We start from the raw sequence: 19,040 nt of genomic DNA on the forward strand, positions 1-19,040 counted from the left end.
TGTAAGAAGCAAAGGAGGCAGATGGAAAGAAAAATTTTATCTTCATTCCCAGTGAAGATTAGATTAGAGGAAGTGGCTTTGATATCCGTCAACAGTGGGATTCACAATGGTGAACCACAGAATTAGGCTGACTTACCCGCCAACTCACAGACACATCTGTGGGGCCCTGTGGGCTCTGGACCCTGTAAAACTCGCAGCACGAGGATTAGACCAGAAGACGTGCCACCTTCGGGCCCCCTAGCACTCAAGGGAAGAGTGAGGAGGCTGAACCACGCATGTCTGGTTTCTCCGCGCAGAGTCATCTCTCAAGAACCTCATTCTGGCCCCATGCGGAGGGGTGAAGGGTGAGACAAAAGGCCAAGCGTATTTAGGAAAAAATCCCTCATGGAAACAAGAGGAGTGAGGAGGAAGCATTCCATGCTCCACCCAGCAAGAGGAAAGACTGGGCACTTACATGAAGAAGCCAGAGTTAGGAAGAATGGCTGGGCGGCTAATTGGAAGGAAGAATGTCAGGGTAGGTCTCAGAGCTAACCCACTCCTTATCTGTAAAATAGGATTTGAAAGAGCCATGGAATTATTTCAAATCCTGTTTTACAGACATAGGATTGAAATATACCATTTAAACTGAGCCCGAAGAAGGAAGGGCTCAGAAACCACTCATAAAGGTAGCATTCACATCACAGAAGCCTCAGGACAAGAAGTATTGGCCCTTTCAAGTTCCAGCAACATTTGGCCAATTTTTAAGTGACGATTTATAATTCCTGTCTAGCTAGCTTTTACTATTCTAAACACCAAAGCTTGCTAGAGGCCAGGAAAGTAACTGATTGTGCCTGACTCTGAAATGGTTTGGACAATAAATACGTCTTCTAATAACAAAACATCTTGAGTATATATTCTTGGTTCTCCATTTGGCTACTGGAAATTCTACATTGTGCTCATCTTGACTTCTGGTAGCTAAAGGAAATTCGGTGAGAACCATTGATACAGGAGAATATATAATAGTGTGGAATATGTTCAAGCTTTATTGCTATGTAAAGTTGTGTTTCAAAACAGTATGATCCAATTTAAAAAATGTGTACATATGTGTGTGTGTGTGTGTGTGTTCGTCTACACACGAATAGTGTAAATACGAAAAAAAGATGTCAGGGTTTCTTGAAGGTGGTCACCTCTTTGTGCTTATCAGTATTTTCTGTATTTCCTATAATGTCTGAGAATTTTTGTATTGTCAGAAAATATTTTAATAAATTTTAAGGGAAAATAGTGCTTTTTATTTTAGGGCACAAAGAGATGTCCATTCCTCTGGGCTAATGAATCTGTTTCTCATTTAGTGGACTTTCTTATTTTATGAACAGTTGGAATGTGCTGGCCCAGAGGCTCATCTTGGGGAATTTCTTGGCTTAGAACAGAGTTCTGTAAACACTGGCACCGGAAATAGCCACTCTATTCTACTCCCTGGGGATGAGCCATCATTTGGCCAGCTGTGTCAGAGGCTGTCTCTGGAGGCATGGAGTGTTAGCGCTGAAAGGGGCCCCGAAGTCTAATTCAGCTCATTTGCAGTTGGAAGAAGCTAAAACCTTTAGAGGTTGGGACTTTCCTAGGGTTTTGTACCAAAAATTGGATATAGAGTTGGCCCGAGATGTCTATGCCATGATGCCATTCATTTAATTGTGTCTTTCTAAAGAGAGACGAAAATCTGGAGCAAATTTAGTGTAGACAAGTATATTGAAGACCTGGCTGTCTAAGGACATGAATCAGCCTTCCTACGGTGGCTTTTCCCTACTCCTTCCTTCCCTCTCTCGCTTCTCTCCCCCTCTAGTTGCTTAGTTCCTGAATCCTTTGACTATGTTTGGGACTCTCCCTTCCCTCCACTTTTTGAGTCTTGGTGGAAGACAGAGCCTGTCTTTCAGGATAGGAGTTGGACTTCCAGCCTCTCTTCAGGTAGTGGTGACCTTGGCTTGGTCAGTTGGATGGGTCTGCTAGCAAAGGGGACAGCTGTTCCAGCAGGAGTGGCCAGTATTCTGGGCCAACAACTAAGCTGGGGCGTTTGGTGTCTGGCATTGGGGATAGAGGTGCCACCCCGAGGGTGTTATGGTGGCATTTTGTCAATGGAGCAGGAGGTTGTGGTCGCCCTTGGCCCTGTCTGGGTTCCAGGATGGGTTCTGTGGCCTTCCTGAGTTGGTTCCATGAGCCCCTCAGTACCCTTCCGATGAATGAGTTGGCTTCTGTTGCCCCCACCGAGGACCATGCCCGGTTAACTCTCCCTACTGAAGCCAGACAGGGCCGGAAATTCTCCTTCGCATCTAGGCGAAGTCTCTTAGCCTTCTTTTAACAAAGACAAAAAGCAAAAACTGAACCTTCAGCCTTGTGCTTATCATTCTTCCTGTGTTGATATCTCCAGCGATTATCAGTTGTTTGCATCCTGAAAAGCAAGAAAAGCCATAAACTAAGAAATGTTGATGGAATTTCAGTCTCACTTAAGCCTTTTTATAGCACATTTTCCTTTGAGTTGTGCAGCTTTGACAAAAGAAAGACTTTGTTTTCCTATTGTAATTTGCGGAATATAATACTCTTTGTTAATACTGGCAATATGGATACTCTCTTGATTATAGCAGCTAAAAGTTTTCATTAATCCTGTCATGTTTTGATTCCTGGAGACCGACTCTTAGGATAAGACTGAAAGTGCTAGATATAGATAGGGGGAAGGATTATATAGATACAGACCCCACACAGACCCTACACAGACTCTATATGGACGTAGGGAAAAATGAGAGACTGCCTTGGTTTGGGGGAATTTGTTTTTCTCTCAATTCTTTGCTGGTGGTTGCATTTCCTTGTGATGGCCCATAGCCTCTAAGAAAAAAAGAGGGTTTCTATTTGATGTGGGGAGTTGATGGTTGCTATCAAGACAATTCAGTTACTTTTCACCTTCTAGTTTTAAGTTCCTGTGCCTTTCCCACTGTGTGTTTGGAAAAGAGAAATATCTGTCCTTCAGTGCCCAGCTGTTAATGAGGCTCAGGTACATCCCTGTCTGCTGCTTTGAGACACCTAATTAGGCAGTAATATTTGGACTGAAGTAAATTGAAGTACAGAGGAAGGACCTCGACTAAGTTGTAGTTGGGTGGTCTAAAACATTAATTTTTAAAATTAAGCCTGTGTCAGAATTACCTTGGGGTGAGAGTGGAGGGTCATGTGGCTTGCACCGTGCAGGTTCCTGGGCCCTTCTTCCAGGGGTTCTGATTTGGTAGCAGCCAGAGCGGAGTCCAGGAGTCAGTGTTTGAGGTGCTGCCACCGTGAGCCTGCCGTGGATGGGCTCCACTCCCCACTCGGAGATCCAGTGGTCTGGTGGTCTTTATTCTCAGAATTACAGGAGATGGCAGAGCTGCATAATGTCAGTGGCGAAAGTGAGCCAAATCACAATTCAGTTAATATTAACAATTGGACGTGAGCCTGAAATAGGAGCTGTTCTCTTAGATGCCTCCTCCCTGACCTGATAATTTACAGCTTATACGTTAAGCAAGGAGCTACCGTCTTTGTGGGAGAGGCCGAGTCCTTTCCAGAGCTCTTATAAGCATGGTGTTCCCCCAAATGCCCTTTCTCTAATGAGTGTGCCGGGACTCTTTTAAAGCAAATGCCTTCTGCTGGTGGACCCCCAGAACCTATGGTGGTCCTTCCCAGTGGGGCGTTTGTGCAGGGCGGGCCAAGAAGAACTGTAGAGACAGCTCTGGTGTCCACCTGGGATTTATTTTTCGACCACAATTAATTCATCAGGAGTGAGTTCACATTGATAAAGTAGTTGTTTGTCCCTTTAAAGTAGAAGAGCTGACCTGGTAGGTGGGCGTTTTAATCTAGCTGGAAATTTTGGCTCTGTTGACTGAGAGTAGAAATGATTACCTTACTTAGCTATTTGGAACAAGCGACGTTTTAGTGGGTGGTTTGCTTAATGGATGAGAAATCTTTAGCTAATAGTGAACCCATCTCTTCTTCTAATGTACATTTAATTTTTTTACCAATTATGCAAATCTATTTGTGTCTGTGTTGTCGCTAAGCAATTGCTTATTCATAAGCATCCAAGGTAAGGCATGGATTGCTTTCAATGCCTGGAAAATAGGCGCTGACTGAAAAGACAAGAGAATCGAGTCAGCCTGCTTACACAGGCAGCATTTGACCCTCTGAAAAGCACGTGGCTTGTGATTATTAGAATGATAACTGGGGATGTCAATTATAGTTACAAAGATTGGAAGTAAGTTTATCAGCATGTTTCTTCAACTCCAGATGCTTCTCTGCCTAAAGCTTAGTAACTAAATCTAATAAATACTTCAGTTATCTTTCCGTGAAGTTTCCGTGGTCTCTAATGGGATCTTTTCCTGCCCTGGGTTATAATGACTCATGCAGCGCATCCTTGAAAGGTTCTGCACTGAGACGAATGCATGGCTGCTATCAGAGTCAAGTGCAGTCAGTTCGCCCACCTTGTCCCCCTCCTAGAACTCAGACCCTAAGTTGGGCAGAAGTAGGACTATCAGATAAAATACAGGATACCAAGTTAAATTCAAATTTCAAATAAGCAGTGAAAAGTTTTTGGTATAAGTATATCCCATGCACTGTTTGGGGCATACTTATACTTAAAATTTTTGTTTTATCTGAAATTTAAATACAACTGAGCACCATGTCTTTCTATTTGCTAAATCTGGAAACTCTAGCAAGGGTCCTGTATGCACTGGATCCTCTTTGCTCTATGTACTGTTTGCAAAGCTGCTGTGTTGCTTACGAGAATCCAGGGTTGTGGAGAGAAAGACTAAGAAAGCAAGAGAAGTTCTTACATAGCCTCTACTTTTTTTTTTTAGTGAGGAAGATTGGCCCTGAGCTAATGTCTGTTGCCAGTCTTCCTCTTTTTGCTTGAGGAAGATTGTGGCTGACCTAACATCTGTGCCAATCTTCCTCTGTTTTATGTGGGATGCTGCCACAGCGTGGTGTCATGAGTGGCGCCAGGTCCACGGCCGGGATCTGAACCTGCGAACCCCGGGCTGCCAAAGCAGAGCACGCAAACTCAACCACTACACCACAGGGCCAGCCCCGATATCCTCTACTTTTGAAGAGTGTTGTTTCATATTGAGAGAGAAAAGTAGCTTTTGGGACCATATCAGATAGTGGATAAATAAAGCAGCTAACACTTTTTTTTAAAAAAGGCTGAACTATGATGTCTTGAACTCTCAAAAAGGAATTTGAAAAATACAGGCTGAAACTCCAGCTTGGCCAGGTGGAAACATCTGTCTGCTGTGCGGTAATATGTGCTGCTGCCAGCAACGTCTCATTAGTCACTGACAAACCTAAGTGGATCACAGGAAAATTACCCGTGTCTGTAAGGAGTTAGCTAATCACATTATCATCACTTAAAGAGACCTCGTTTGGACAGAAGACCTTTCGCAAGAGAGGAAAAAAATATGCCTGAAACTATGAAAATTGTTCAACTTCACTTATAGTCAGAGAAATACAAATTGAGGGAAATGTCGTTTCCCCCATAAATGAATACACTTATTTTTAAAATGAGAAATACCCAGGCTGACTAAGAAATGGCATGAGAACTTGTCGACTCTGCTCACAGGAGTGTAAATGGCCTGGCCTTTCTGGAAATTAATTAGACAGATGCATCAAGGCCGTTTGATCAGCAGTTCAACTTCTGGGAACTTTGTCCAAAGTCCTGATTGTTTATATAGGTTAAGTTTTTGCAGTGATATTTATGGGGAAAAAAATTTAAAATAGCCTACATGCCCAATGGTATGAGAATGTAAATATAATTTGTATTGCTTGAAATGCTTGTATGGGTTTTTAATCATATGGAGGAAATGCTTGTGTTATGTTTAGTGGGAATGAAAAGCAGTCTACGGTTGTATAATATGATATCTCAGTTATGTAAAACCACTTGGGAAAGCATGGAAGGAAATACACCAGACTCTAAATATTATTTTTTTAGGTGAGGTGATTATCTGTGATTTTAATTTTCTTCTGCATACTTTTAGGGTTTCCATGGTGGCTTTAATGTGCATTTATATCTTTATGATCAGAAATGAGGTTATTGGCAGGAGTATTTTATTTGGGTCACTTGCCCAATGGCGAGATGGACCAAGTGGCTGACCAGCCCCGCCTTGACCACTTAAACCCATTCAACTTATTAAATGGATAAAATTTACATGAATGCTCTGCTGCTGGTTTTATGATGAGACTTCATGTCTGCAGCATATGTGTTGGCCATGCCAAGGGGTTTTGGAGGATCTAAGGACACTCCTGAGTGAGTCACCTTGTGAGGCTCAGAGAAGCTAAGGAATTTCTCCCCGGGAAGGCATCATGAGCATCATTTTTCCTTCCCTCTTTTTATTGGCTCTTGACAAACGATTGACTGCATCATATTGCCAATCCACAGCGCTCCCACCTTCCCAATTCCTGATGTTGACTCCCATCTCAAGTGTCCAGTGGGGTCAAAAGACAACATTTAAGGCAGAAATGTTAAACAGTCAGAATCACCCCCTTGAAAATCCTTTTGCTCCCCACACCACCAGGACTTGGTCCCTAGAAAGATCAAAAGTCAAGAATTAATTTTTTTTTGGTTTTCTCTCCATTTCAACTGACGCCTCTCCTTTTTTGGGAAATTGAAGCCAAAATTAGTTTGAAGAGGTGGGTAGTGGAAGGTGGAAAGGGAGCAAGGGGTAAATGAAGGGAATTTTCTCTGTTTATTTTCAAATGCATATACCTGCATTTGCATTTGCAAAATGCAGTGTGTGCTACAGCTCCACCGGAGCTCATGTGCTAAGCTCTTTTTCCTGAGATAGGTCAGCCCCTCTTACATGTTCCAATGGTATATACGAATCATGAAGCCATAAATAATGAATTAGTGTCTGAAATCAGCGGTACTTTCCTTTGGTGGGTGCCCATTCTTGGTGGGAGGGAGCAGAAAGAGCATGCCCCCATGTGGCAGAAGAGAGGCACTGCACCTTTTAGCATCTGGAAAAGAAAGAATGACCCTTCAAACGAATAAAAAAGAAATGGTTTCACAAACAATAGCCTTAGAAATAAGCCAAATGCCCTTGAGCCATTAGAAACTAGAGGCTAAGAAATTTGGAAGATATTTCTGTGTTTTAAGTGAAAGAAGTGAAATATGAAATTGTACTTTTCTTGTGCCAGGCACTGTGCCCTGAGGCAGAGACAGCATTTGCCTGAAGCCTTATGGCTAATAATTGACGGAGCCACAATCCCAGAGTTGATGGAGCCATGATCCCACAGTTGACAGAGCCACAATCCCACAGCAGCCAGTGTGATCCAGCATCTGTTCTCTTCACCATTTGGCCTGACTGCAAAAAGGCAAAACATAAACATGCATGAACTGGGCAAGGGGTAGGGACAAATGATAGGCGTGTTAAAAGTATTGGGGATGTTTTCTCTTTGGGGAATGGTCTTTAATGTAGTTATGTTTACAGCGTTACAAAAAGGAAACAGGTGAGGGTTGTGGATAGGTTTAGTTTTGAATGTCTGTGAGCTGGGGTGACTTTTGCCAGGACTGGGAGAACCACCTTGGCTCTGTCTTGAATTTCCAGGTGACTGTCAAGAAGGGCCTCCACGGGCCCTGGCTTCTCTAGGTGCCAGAGTGGATGCTAACCAATGTTGAGTAATTAGTTCAAGTTCAAATTCAGCGTTAATTATATAAAGGAAGCCATTCTCGTCCCGTAAATGATGAAAGAAACAGAAACAAGTTCTTAGCAAGCATTGTCACACTCGTGTTGCTAATTTCTTCTTCCCCAAATTATGCGGATTCTCTGGGAAACAAGAAGGAAGGAGAAACATAAGTAAATATAAGTAAAGATCCTCCTCTTTCCCTGCTTTTGATCTGCCTTTTGATTTCATTTGTGCATGTTTAGAACCTAGTGAAGACACATCGTTGACTACTCTTTGTTTTCTGTTTTGTGACCGGGGTTTAGAAAGAAAGTGTTTTTCCAGGGATTTGAAGTTTTCTGTGCTGAGCAGATGAGGATTTGCCTGTTTGTGCTAATTCAACCAAGTCATCTCCAGTGACATCTTGGGGATATTTTGAAAGCTCTCGTGGCTGGTGATCTGTTAATCAGTGTTGCCGTATTCATTGGAGACTGAGGTTCCATCACTGGTCCTGTTAGATCTGGTCAGTTGCATCATCCCGGGGACGGCAAACATCCTGTGTTCCTAGTGGGACCGGTCCCATGGGTTATGAAAACAAAGGTTAATGTGGCATTTATCTAGCAAGATGTTCTCAGTCTGAGGTCCTCAAATCCATAAGGATTCAAAAATTCTTTCAAAATCATCTTTCTGTGTATTTTTTTGCTGGAGAGAAGATTGTGGCTTCCATCGTGCTTATAAACATCACTGCTGCTCTAGAATGGTTCGGAGCCACCGATCAGGGCTTTTCACATCGCAGGGGAGGAAGCTGAGCCCTGAGGGAGAGGCGGCTTACCCAGGCAGCGGGGTTGGCTTATGGCCCCCAAGCTGTGCCTGCCGGACCAGGTCTGCTTTTGCTCTATGACACAAGGTGTTGGGACAAGAATCACATCCCTCGTTTGGAGGAGAGGAAACCAGGAAGCGAATGTGTCACATAAGGTCCCCCGGTGAGTCAGCAGGAGAAGTGTCTGTTCCCCTGTGGTCCTCATTCTCAAATGCAGCAACGAGGCACCTCTCCGGGGGAGACGAAGCGGGGGGATGACAGGCTGAGCCCCAGCAGTGGGTCCCTTCTATTTGTGGATTCATAGATGCTTGAGTTTAAAAAAATTTTTTCTTTGATGATGAGCAACTTTGAAGTCTTTCCTTTCTACTTTCCTGAAAGAACGGTAGCCCTGTGTTGCATGCCTGGTGTGAATGTTTCCTACTCACAGCTGCTTTACACTTAGGAATAGTAGGTCTGGTGGGTTAAGAAACGACATTTTCGTGAAACCTCTTCAGGTGTGTCTGTGAGAGGGCGTGATTGTAGATACGAGATTTCCACTGAGCCCTTTGCCCTCTGGTGTCAGTCAACGCCAGCTCGCCAGACCCTCTCTGCATCCTGAACTTCTCTGAACTAAACATTTGGGATTTCAAGCCCCGAAATGTTACTGCAGGGACTGCTCCCGCTGCCCTTTTTGGTGAGCAAAGGAGCAGATCAACACTCCCTGCCTCCACCCCCAGTCAACCGCAGGGCCCTGGTTAAGAGGCGGCCTCTGGACCCAAGGGACCTGGTTTGACTCCTGAATCCATCTTGGACTGGCTGTGACCTGGGACCAGTTATTCAGCTCTCTGCTCTCCAACTTTCTCATTTGTTAAAAGGGATGATCTCTCCTTCCTGGGGCTTTTGTAAGGCTGGAGGATTAAAAGTTCTCAGTACCACCTATTACCCTATGTTGCCGATGATGTTTTCCATTTCTGAATCGGCTGACATCGGCTGTTCCATCCCTGAATATCCTTCCTCTTTGCCGAGCCCTACTTCAAAAGTGCCCAAACTTTTACTCTTTCAAGAAATCTTGCAGGCTCTTGTCACTCTGGCCCACCCCTACACTCCACACTGGGCTTGGCAATTCCCTCCATTGACCGGTCACCCTTTGCCCACGGTGCTGGCGTTTTCCTTGTTGGTGTGCAATGGTTTAACCAGCCTTACCAGGAGCGACGAGAAGATTCATTGCTCAGGATGCATCTGTACTCTCTGTAATGATTTGTTTGGACTCATTTTCCTCGCTGCAGACTCATTAGTGTCTGTTCCCAAATGGTGGCTTATTTAGCTTTCACAAGGACATCACGCATTCACACCCTCCTGTTTCCCACTAGGGAAGGCCCTGACACCAGTTTTCACACGTTAGGACCCCAAGGCGAGGCGTGTATCTTTACCTCGATTAATAACTCTTTATGCTTCTCGATATTCCCGTTAAACATGTGTATGGTGCTGGAATATGCTAATGGTGCCCCATCTCTGTTGCTCTCTGTGCGTTATTTGCAGGATATTTGGAGTCCAATCTTTTTTGTGACACTGACAGAAATAAGCGCAGCCTTCAGTGCTTGTTAGAGAGTGCATTTCTGTCCCTTAGATTTAAAGGAATTTATTCGTGTCTTCCCTGTCTGTCCTCTCTTAAATTATAAAGCCCCCAAAGGAAGAGTTTTGGGGTTCTTTTTGCCCCTATCAGCCCACTGGAGAGCATTTAGGTCAGGTCTCTGTGCTCAGTGGAAGCCCGGGGAATCCGTGGCGTTCACTGACTGGTCCAGGAGACGGCCGAGCGCCCTCCGCACGACGCAGCTTATTAGCTCTTTGGCAGCACTGAGAGCTCTGCTCTCAGCTTTGGTGTTTATGGGCTTGAAATCCCAGATGTTTAGTTCAATTTCCCGACCAGCCACTGCAGCCTAAGTCATCAGATATTGTCAACTTAGAATGCGCAACACATTCCCCCATATGTGTGTAGATACACACACATGTGCGAACATACATGAAGGCTGTCTGATGTCTGAGGCAAGAAAGAGGGTTCCGAGCAGCAGTCGTGTGCTTGCACGCACACACACTCACGCACACAGTGTGGATACCACACGGTGAGGATTTAGCTTCGCCTCGAGCACTGTCCACTTGAGACAGCTGCGTTCTCAGAGGCCGGTTTTGTGAGTTGTGGCTGCTGCCCCTTGGAGGGCTGGCGTCCGTGCATTTCGGAGGACCCGGAAAAGACCTTGCTCCCTAACAGCGCTGAGGTCAGCTGTTTGTGAGAGCACCAACTGGGACCCGGGGAGGGGGAGTCAACCTGCTCTTTGGCACTCCTTCCTCTTGAAGCTGCACTGGCTTCATGTGAGGAAACAAGCACAAAAGGATTTTCCGAAGAAGCGCTTTATCCTTTGCATGTTTTTTGAGATATAAAACAGTATTCCACTTGGGCAGGCCCATCCAAAAAGGGCATCAAAGATCCGATCAAGTTTACCTGGTGAGATCTGGTCTTTAAATGAAGCCCCCCAAGGGAGAAGGTAAACAGCCTTGCCTTACTTTGTGACTAGGAGTAAGGAGAGGCCAGGCCGAATGCCATGGTCAGGGAGAAAGGAAGCCACACAGTTGCCTGTTGTTTCTTAATTTGCCTTTGGGAAAATTGTCTGCAACTTTCAGCTTAGAGGTGAGAGTTCTTTTGCTTGTAGAAAATGTGTAAATAGAGAACAGCACTAGACATGCCACGAGGGATCTCTCCTGCCCTTCACAGTGACGTCCGCTAACTTGTGCAGGGATGTCTTCCCACAGAGCAGAGTGTCAGCCAAGCTTCTGCTGTTTCCTCCAGCCTGGGGAGCCATGGAATTTATCATCCAAACCAGGACACTTCTGAGAGTGCCACGGGACACTAATAATCCCCCTAGGGTAGCAAGCCAGAACTGGAGTGCGTGGTTCCCCTGCTTCTGGTGGAAAACGTGCTGGGGACCTGTCTGTGACATCTGAGTTAGGCTTTGCGGGTGCTTATGATAGAGAGACCCTCCTTCCCATTTGTGCCACCACTCGTTTAAGATCTGTTCCAGACCCTCCTCCTTCTGGAAACCTCTCCCACAAATCCGTCCGGATGCTCCACCTCACTCGTGTTCTGTGTTTCAGATCTGGGCGATTTGCCTCCACTAGGAATAAACAAATAACCTAGGGGACTGTGGGTATTTGGGACAACCTGGTCCTAAGAAACGACACCCTTCAAATATATATATATATGATTTTAGGGAACTTTTAAAAGGAGGCTTAGTTTATGAAACCCAAGGCCGAGGTTCTGTGGTTGGCCCATGAGGGTTAGAATATCCTCTGGCACCGAGGCTGGCCGTGTGATTTCCTATCTCTGTTTGTCCATGTGTATCTGCTTCCTTCTGTCTGTCTGTCAAGCTGCTTCCTCGTTCCACTCTTGCGTGGTCCCTCATGACTGCCTTGACATTGTGGCCTTTTGGACTCAGAACCCATGCTCAAGCCACCGAGTCCTTCCACAATCCAGTGCTGCATCTCTCGGGAGAGAATCTGATTGGCTGAGCCTGGCATCTGAATAGGTTCCGCCTGAGTCGGTGTGACCAGGACAGCAGGTCGCTTCTGATATAATTCTCTCAGGCTGTGGGAGACAGGGGACATGTAACAACAGCCACAGTCCACTCACAGCACTGAGTGCATGTAAGCCCTTTCACGCAGTCTCTCATTTAATCCGCACAATTGCCTGTGGAATAGGGGCTATTATTATCCTGTTTTGTGAATCAGGAAACTAAGCCACAAAGAGGTTAAACAGCTTGTTCGGCATCACACAGCTGATAAGTGGATGAGTCAGGAAGTGAGCCAGGCAGGCTGCTTCCAGAATCTGTGCTGCCAGTCGTTACTCAATTTCTCTTAAATAGGCATTGCTAGGATACCCCCATTTTCATCTCTTTTACCGTTTTTAGTACCTGTATATTGGGCGCTGAATGTCTATTCGGTGAATGTTTGCTGAATGAATGAATGAGTGAGTGGAGGAATGAAGGAACAAACAGAAGATTACACCGTCCATCGGGAAGTTAGGAAGGAGGCCATTTGCCTGTCTTGAGAGCTTCCTCCTGCTCCTGCTTGTCCAGGTACCCACGTGTGCATTTTCAAAACCTCTCTCTCTTCCCCTCCCTCTCTTTTTGCTCAGACAAGAGTGAGAATGGGGAGGCCTATCAGAGGAAGAAGGTGGCGGCCACCGACCTTCCAGAGGGCCCTGCTGCCCTCGCGCCTTCTCGAGGGAACCTGGCGCAGCCCGGCGGCAGCAGCTGGCGGAGGATCGCACTGCTCATCTTGGCCATCACCATCCACAACGTGCCAGGTGAGGTCTTGCCCCGAGCGGTCCAGCCACCTGCCTGTGGGCCCCGTTGCCTGGCTGGAAAAGGGGCATGGGCCATCATGGGGTGGGTCCTTTTTTGAGGGGGAGGAGTACAGATCTTTCTTGACTTTATTTTTTGGGTTACTTGTTCTAGATTGATCATCATATGGTAAAAGTTTCTGTTCCAGTTACTTCAAACAGTTCCACTCCTATTTCCACCTATGAGTTCCTTTCTTTACTTGTTTGGTTGCAAGTCATTTGGAGCATAAATTCGTAACTATTGCATGACCGTTGTGGAGTGCACCGTTTATAAACGCGGCATGTCTCTGGTTCTGCCTAGTGTTCTTTTAAAATCTTGAATTCGATAAAGTATAATGCTGATGTTTGCCATACCTGCTTTCTTCACATGGGCATCTTTCTGAAATGTCCTTGCCAATCCTTTCCTTATTAGCGTTTTGGAGTAATTTGTCTCTTTGGATTTATTTTAATAGAAAAAAGTGTATTGGTGTTCTATTTCAAAAATAATACATTTCATTTAGAGTAACTAGAAAACACAGATAAGCATAAAAAAGAATAAAGATACTGTAAAAAAAATAATAAATCAAGGGAACCTGAGGAAGTCCTTGGGTTATGTTTTGGAATTCCAGCTCTACTATGTACCCGTTGGTTTGTCGTGACAAGTTCCTGAGCTCTCTGAATGTTGGTTTCCTTATCTATGAAATGAGCATAATGCTACTACTGAGGTAACCGGCATATTATTTACAAAATAAACTGCATCTATCTTGGTAATTAAATAAGATGATATATGTATACGCGCACACAGATTGGCTTGGCCATATGAGCAGGTGAATCATGGTAGCTGTCATTAGTGTTAAGGATGCTCCTGTCCTCCTTTCCAGCTGTGACTTCCTCGATCTTGAGTCCTTAAACATTCTGATCCATCTCTCATTGTTTTGGAACTCAAGTGTGAGGAATGACTTTGCTCGGGGAGCATCCCCAGGTGATATATTATGAGTCCCTGCATAGTTCATAATGTCAACCTGTGACCCTATTACAGGAGCAATGACTGGATTGGGCAAAGCTTGCTAGAAGCACATGTGTCTCTTTGAAGCTCTTATAGGTGTTGCTCCAGTTTCTTCTGGCTTCAATACTGTGGAAGAAAGGCTACAGCCAAACCGAGTTTATTCCTCTGTGGATAACTTGATATTCTTTGGCTTGTACATTGAAGACTTTTTTTGGTCATCTTCAAAGAATGAAAATTTCAATATGTTATGTGCTCCAGTATATGTTAAATCTGTCTAAACCACTTTGTGTCCAAGTACTTTTTAAGCTCAGATCTTTCTCTAGATGAGACGTACTTTTCTCTATTGTTTCTATCCTGATCTTAGGACTTTCTAACATATGATCATATAGGCTGGTTTGCCCCAGATTTGACTTCAGCATCTATTTCTCTCTTGTTTCCCTGTTGGCTTGTTTCCTTTGGGTTGTGAGTAAACTCCTTGGGTTGGTTTACTAGAGCTTGCTTTTCTGTATGCCTCGAGATGAGGTCTTATGTCGGACCCCAGCACACAAAGTGGATTCGCTCTGGTGGGAGGGTCTGGTCACATTCACTCCAATATCTTAAAGAGCTCATTGGAAGACCGAGGGCTCTGCAGAGGACAGCTTGAAAACCTCTACAGGCCCTTTCGACCTGTTAAATGCTAATGACGAGAGAAGAGAAGTTACATGTGTTGTATTTTCAGCTGTCAGAGTAGCTATGTTTCTGCCATTTGAGACTCCGTGAACCAGCTGAAAAAGAAGAAAGATCTGTCCAGTGGGTTTAGAGCCAAGCGAGATAGCCATCCTGGCTTGAGGTATCCCATGGCCGTTCTCTGTCTCCCTGCAGAAAAAAAAAGTATTGTAAGATCCAGGTCTCATAGCAGTGGGCTTTGAGCAGCTGAGAATCAGCTTCCCATACCCGCCCGCCCCTGCCCTGCTGTGTCCCATATGCTCACCTGGAATTGTTTCCCGGCTCATTTTGACAGAAGGTCAGGGAGAGGCAGGCAGCATACACTCTCTTAAATGTTTTCTGACTCGAGTGAGAACTTGGATTAAGGCCAGAAACAAGGGTGTGTTGGTGAGATGATGTGTGGAGTGACACCAAAAGTCGATGATGCTAAGTCAGCATGGATTCAAATTGTACTTCTTCCCTAACAGGAGACCCTCTTCTGGGTCCTTGGCATTTCCAAGTCCAAGTTCAACCACGTGTCTCTTTTTCGGTGAAGGCAGTAGGATCTTTTGAAATGAGGGCCGAGTGGCTCAGAGGAATCTCAGCTGCGTTGGCTTCATCAGAAGCGCAGTGGTGACAGTCACTGGCTCAGTAAACTGGAGAGCAGCTGGCTTGCCTGGATCGAGAAGTTAGAAGGGAAATTTCTTTCCCAGGCTTGCCTTTATTTTTTTATTTCACCCCCCTCTCCCCCTTTTTCTTTTTTGAGGAAGATTAGCCCTGAGCTAACTACTGCTAGTCCTCCTCTTTTTTGCTGAGGAAGCCTGGCCCTGAGCTAGCATCATGCCCATCTTCCTCTACTTTATACGTGGGACGCCTACCACAGCATGGCGTGCCAAGTGGTGCCATGTCCGCACCCGGGATCCGAGCCGGCGAACCCCGGGCCGCCGAGAAGCGGAACGTGCGAACTTAACCGCTGCGCCACCGGGCCGGCCCCCAGTCTTGCCTTTATTAATTGTACTTTAATAATGTGTGCTAGATACTTGAGTTGTGTCTGTCATAAAACAGACCAAGCTCCCTGGCCTCCCATAACTGTTACAGGAGGGGAGATAGGCAATGAACATAGCAATAGTAAGTGAATTATATACTGTGTTAGCAGGTGGTTAATACCATAATGAAAGAAAAAGTTCAACAGAGCAGAGACGATGAGGGGTGTTATAGGAAAGAGTTGCAATTTTAAATAGAGTGGTCAGGATGGGTCTTATTGAGACCTCCTTGCATTTGAGTCAGCCGTGCAGATCTCTGGGGACAGTGAGTGTTCCAGGGAGAGGGAGCCACCAGTGCAAAGGCCCTGGGGCATGAGCCTGTCTGGCACCTTTGAGAAGTAGCCAGGAGTCCAGTGTGCATGGAACAGGGAGAATGGGAGGGAGAGGAGTACAGGTGAGGGCAGGGAGATCAGCCCTGCCCGAGGTGGAATGCGGAGGCCCTTTTACTCTGTGGGAGATGAGCCACCCCACGCCATTTGACTTGTGCTTTAAAGGGTTCTCTCTAGGTGCTGAGTTCGGACTGGACTTTAGAGGGGCGAGGGTGGAAGCAGAGAGAGCTGTGCAGAGGCCACTGCGGGAATCCAGGTCGAAGATGACAGCGGCTCAGACCAGCATGGTAGTGCTGAGGGTGGTAAGCAGGCATCCCGTTCTGGTATCTATTGAAGGGAGAGCCAATGAATTTGCAGATGGAGTGGATGTGGGACGTGAGAGAGAGAGGAGAGCCAGAAGGACCCCAAGGTTTCAGGGCTGACCAGCTGCAAGGACGGAGTTGCCGTGCACGGAGATGGGGGAGACCGCAGCTGGAGCAGGTTTTCGAGGGAACCTCAGGAATTCCGTTTGGGACTGTGAGGTTTGGTTGGTTGCTGGTAGACATTCAAGTGGGGATATTGTCTAGGCAGCTGGATATGTAAGTTTGGAGTCGGGGAGTGAAGAAGTCTGGATGGGAGGGATAAATGTGTGGATCATTGGTGCCAGAATGTTATTTAAGCCTAGGACACTGAATGCAATCACCAAGGGTCTGCATACAAACAGACGCAAGGACCCCACCGTGGCTCATTCCTGGAGGCGCGAGCTTCTCACTCCAGTCTGACGAGTTCACCCGCCCGCAGTCCTTTGATGAGAATCGTTCAAGAGCCTGTCTGTCACCAGCTTGCCTTTGAAAAGGTCTCTTCTTTCACATTATCCTTTATAGTTTATTAAAAATTTAACTAGAGCTTTGACATTCCCTGAGACTCTGGGTTTTAAGATAGACTTTTCACAGCGACTAAATGGATAATTGATTTTTTTGAAGTTTTTTGTCTTTGCTGGTTCAGTTTTCTATGTCCTGGGGATGACATTTTGTTTAAAAAAACAGTTTTTTTTAATGTGGAAGGAAAAAGGAGAGCTTGTTAGCGAGTATCCTGTCCCCTGGAGGTTTTTGGAGTGCAGGACACCCACGTAGGCCTGTGCGCACACCCAGGGCACTTGGGTTAATGTTTAATTGACATGTGCAAGGACAAATGAGTTCTTAGACCTCTGTGGTTCACAATCCTCGGGAATCTGATCAGAGCTATGGACCCTTTCACGAGAGAAGGTTGCACACACAACAGTTTGCAGGCAGCTTTGGGTGTTCACAGACCTCGTGAAGTCTATCCACACCCCTAGAGCAGGAAAGAACCCACACTTTAGAGAAACAAGTGTGCAGGTGTGCAAGCAGTTTAAGCCTTCTAGGAAGAAATGGTAGTGACTGATGGAGGCCAGCAGACGTGAGCCCGGCTGGCACGTGTGTTGAACACGAATGCTTCCAAGGGTAGAGATGCCTCTCCACCTCATTCCGCCTTCCTTCTCTGGCTTTGCCTGTGTGCATCGGTGGCTGTGGACTGGGGCGCTCGAATCCTTTGGAAAACGATATCTGAGGAAAGGACATGTTTTCTGCAAAAGCAACCCCAGACGGTAGCCTTTTGAGCACACTGTCTCTTAAAGTGCTTTTCATGCAATCTCGTGAGACTCAAGGGCTCTGAGCCTTGCAGAGACTTCTGGGCCTTAGGAAAACGAGCTCCTGTCTGTGTCTGAGTGGAATTAGAGATCAACTAGCAATTGAGTTCCTCCTAATCTCTTCTCATGAAGAGCTTATGGTATTAACAGCTTTTCCGTGGCTGTGTCCTTGGGAAAGTTAAAATTAGAGCTTAAAGGGATTGTAGCGGGTTCGCTCATACAAACCCTACCCCAGTTGAAAATTCAGCGGGGTGTGTTAAATTACCACTGTGCTTCCTTCCAGCCTTGGCATTGGATGATTCTGTGCAAAATAATACAAATAGCACAGTATTAATTTCCTTTATTTGACAGTGTCCGTCAACCTTCCTTTGCGATGGCTCGCTGTGTCCTGCGTCGCTTCTGTCATGATAGTTATCGCCCCGAATGGCAATTATTTAAACATGTTCATTTGCCCCCATAGATGGAGCATCTTGCAAGAAGGTCCATGCTGTCTTCTTTTTTGGGTCCCATGTTACAGTTCATATTGAAGCTCAGTATATGTCTGAGCACCTGCAATGACTGGTACATGGTGGCACCTCACCTCCCCTCTAGGAGAGGAGAGGCTGTTTGAGAGTCAGGTCTCCCAGCTCCCTTTTATCATTGCAGCCACCAGGTAGGCTAAGGGACGACATTTAACTTCTGTGGGTCTCCACGATACGGTGGGCTCTCCTTTATGTTTGAAATTCTCTTTTTTTTTAAGTTAATTTTTATTGAGTTTATGATAGTTTACAATCTTGTGAAATTTCAGTTGTACGTTATTGTTTGTCAATCATGTTGTAGGTGTACCCCTTCACCCTTTGTGCCCACTCCCCACCCCCCTTTTCCCCTGGTAGCCACTAATCTGTTCTCTTTGTCCGCATGTTTAAATTCCTCAAATGAGTGGAGTCATACAGAGATTGTCCTTCTCTGTCTGGCTTATTTCACTTAACATAATTCCCTCAAGGTCCATCCATGTTGTTGTGAATGGGACGACTTTATTCTTTTTTATGGCTGTGTAGTATTCCATTGTGTATATATACCACATCTTCTTTATCCTTAAAGCTCCCTAGAAGAAGCGGCTAGAAGAGTTGGTGGCCTGAGCCTGGGCATTTGGTTCACCCTAGTGTGGTCGCCACAGCTGCAAGAGTGGCTTTGGAGGGGCGGCACTTATAGTTTGCAGGAAGGAGCCAATAGCTAGAAAGAAGAACTTAATGAGTCTTCATTTTCCTGGGACAAAGACTGAGTAGAAAATTCTGTTATTAGACATGGACCTTTCTCCGGAAAAAGTTGATGCAGCAGCCTCTACTGCACGCTGCTCTGCTTCCAGAAACTGGAGGGGTGTTCTCCGAGGCCAGAGACCCAGGCTCAGTTAATGAGTAGCTGAGCAGCACTCAAAGCCACAAATCGTTGGCAGTAATAAAATACGCTGATAACACTAGAGGCTGCTACTGGGGCCTTTCGAAGTTGCTGATGTAAAGTGCTCAACGTATGTGATTTCGATGTTTG

At 45.6% G+C, this 19,040-nt stretch overlaps 1 protein-coding gene across 13 annotated transcripts in view; it reads left to right on the forward strand.

Annotated features, from left to right (window-relative positions):
- Positions 1-19,040, forward strand: part of SLC39A11 (solute carrier family 39 member 11) — a 352,142-nt gene that overhangs the window by 202,075 nt on the left and 131,027 nt on the right. For all 13 annotated transcript variants that reach the window (XM_070560113.1, XM_070560116.1, XM_070560114.1 and 10 more), the window contains one exon: positions 12,624-12,794. In XM_070560113.1, coding sequence (XP_070416214.1) covers positions 12,624-12,794 — 171 coding nt within the window. The remainder of the gene's footprint in view (positions 1-12,623; positions 12,795-19,040) is intronic.

Source organism: Equus przewalskii, chromosome 10 (assembly GCF_037783145.1).
Source record: "Equus przewalskii isolate Varuska chromosome 10, EquPr2, whole genome shotgun sequence".
NCBI lineage: Eukaryota > Metazoa > Chordata > Mammalia > Perissodactyla > Equidae > Equus > Equus przewalskii.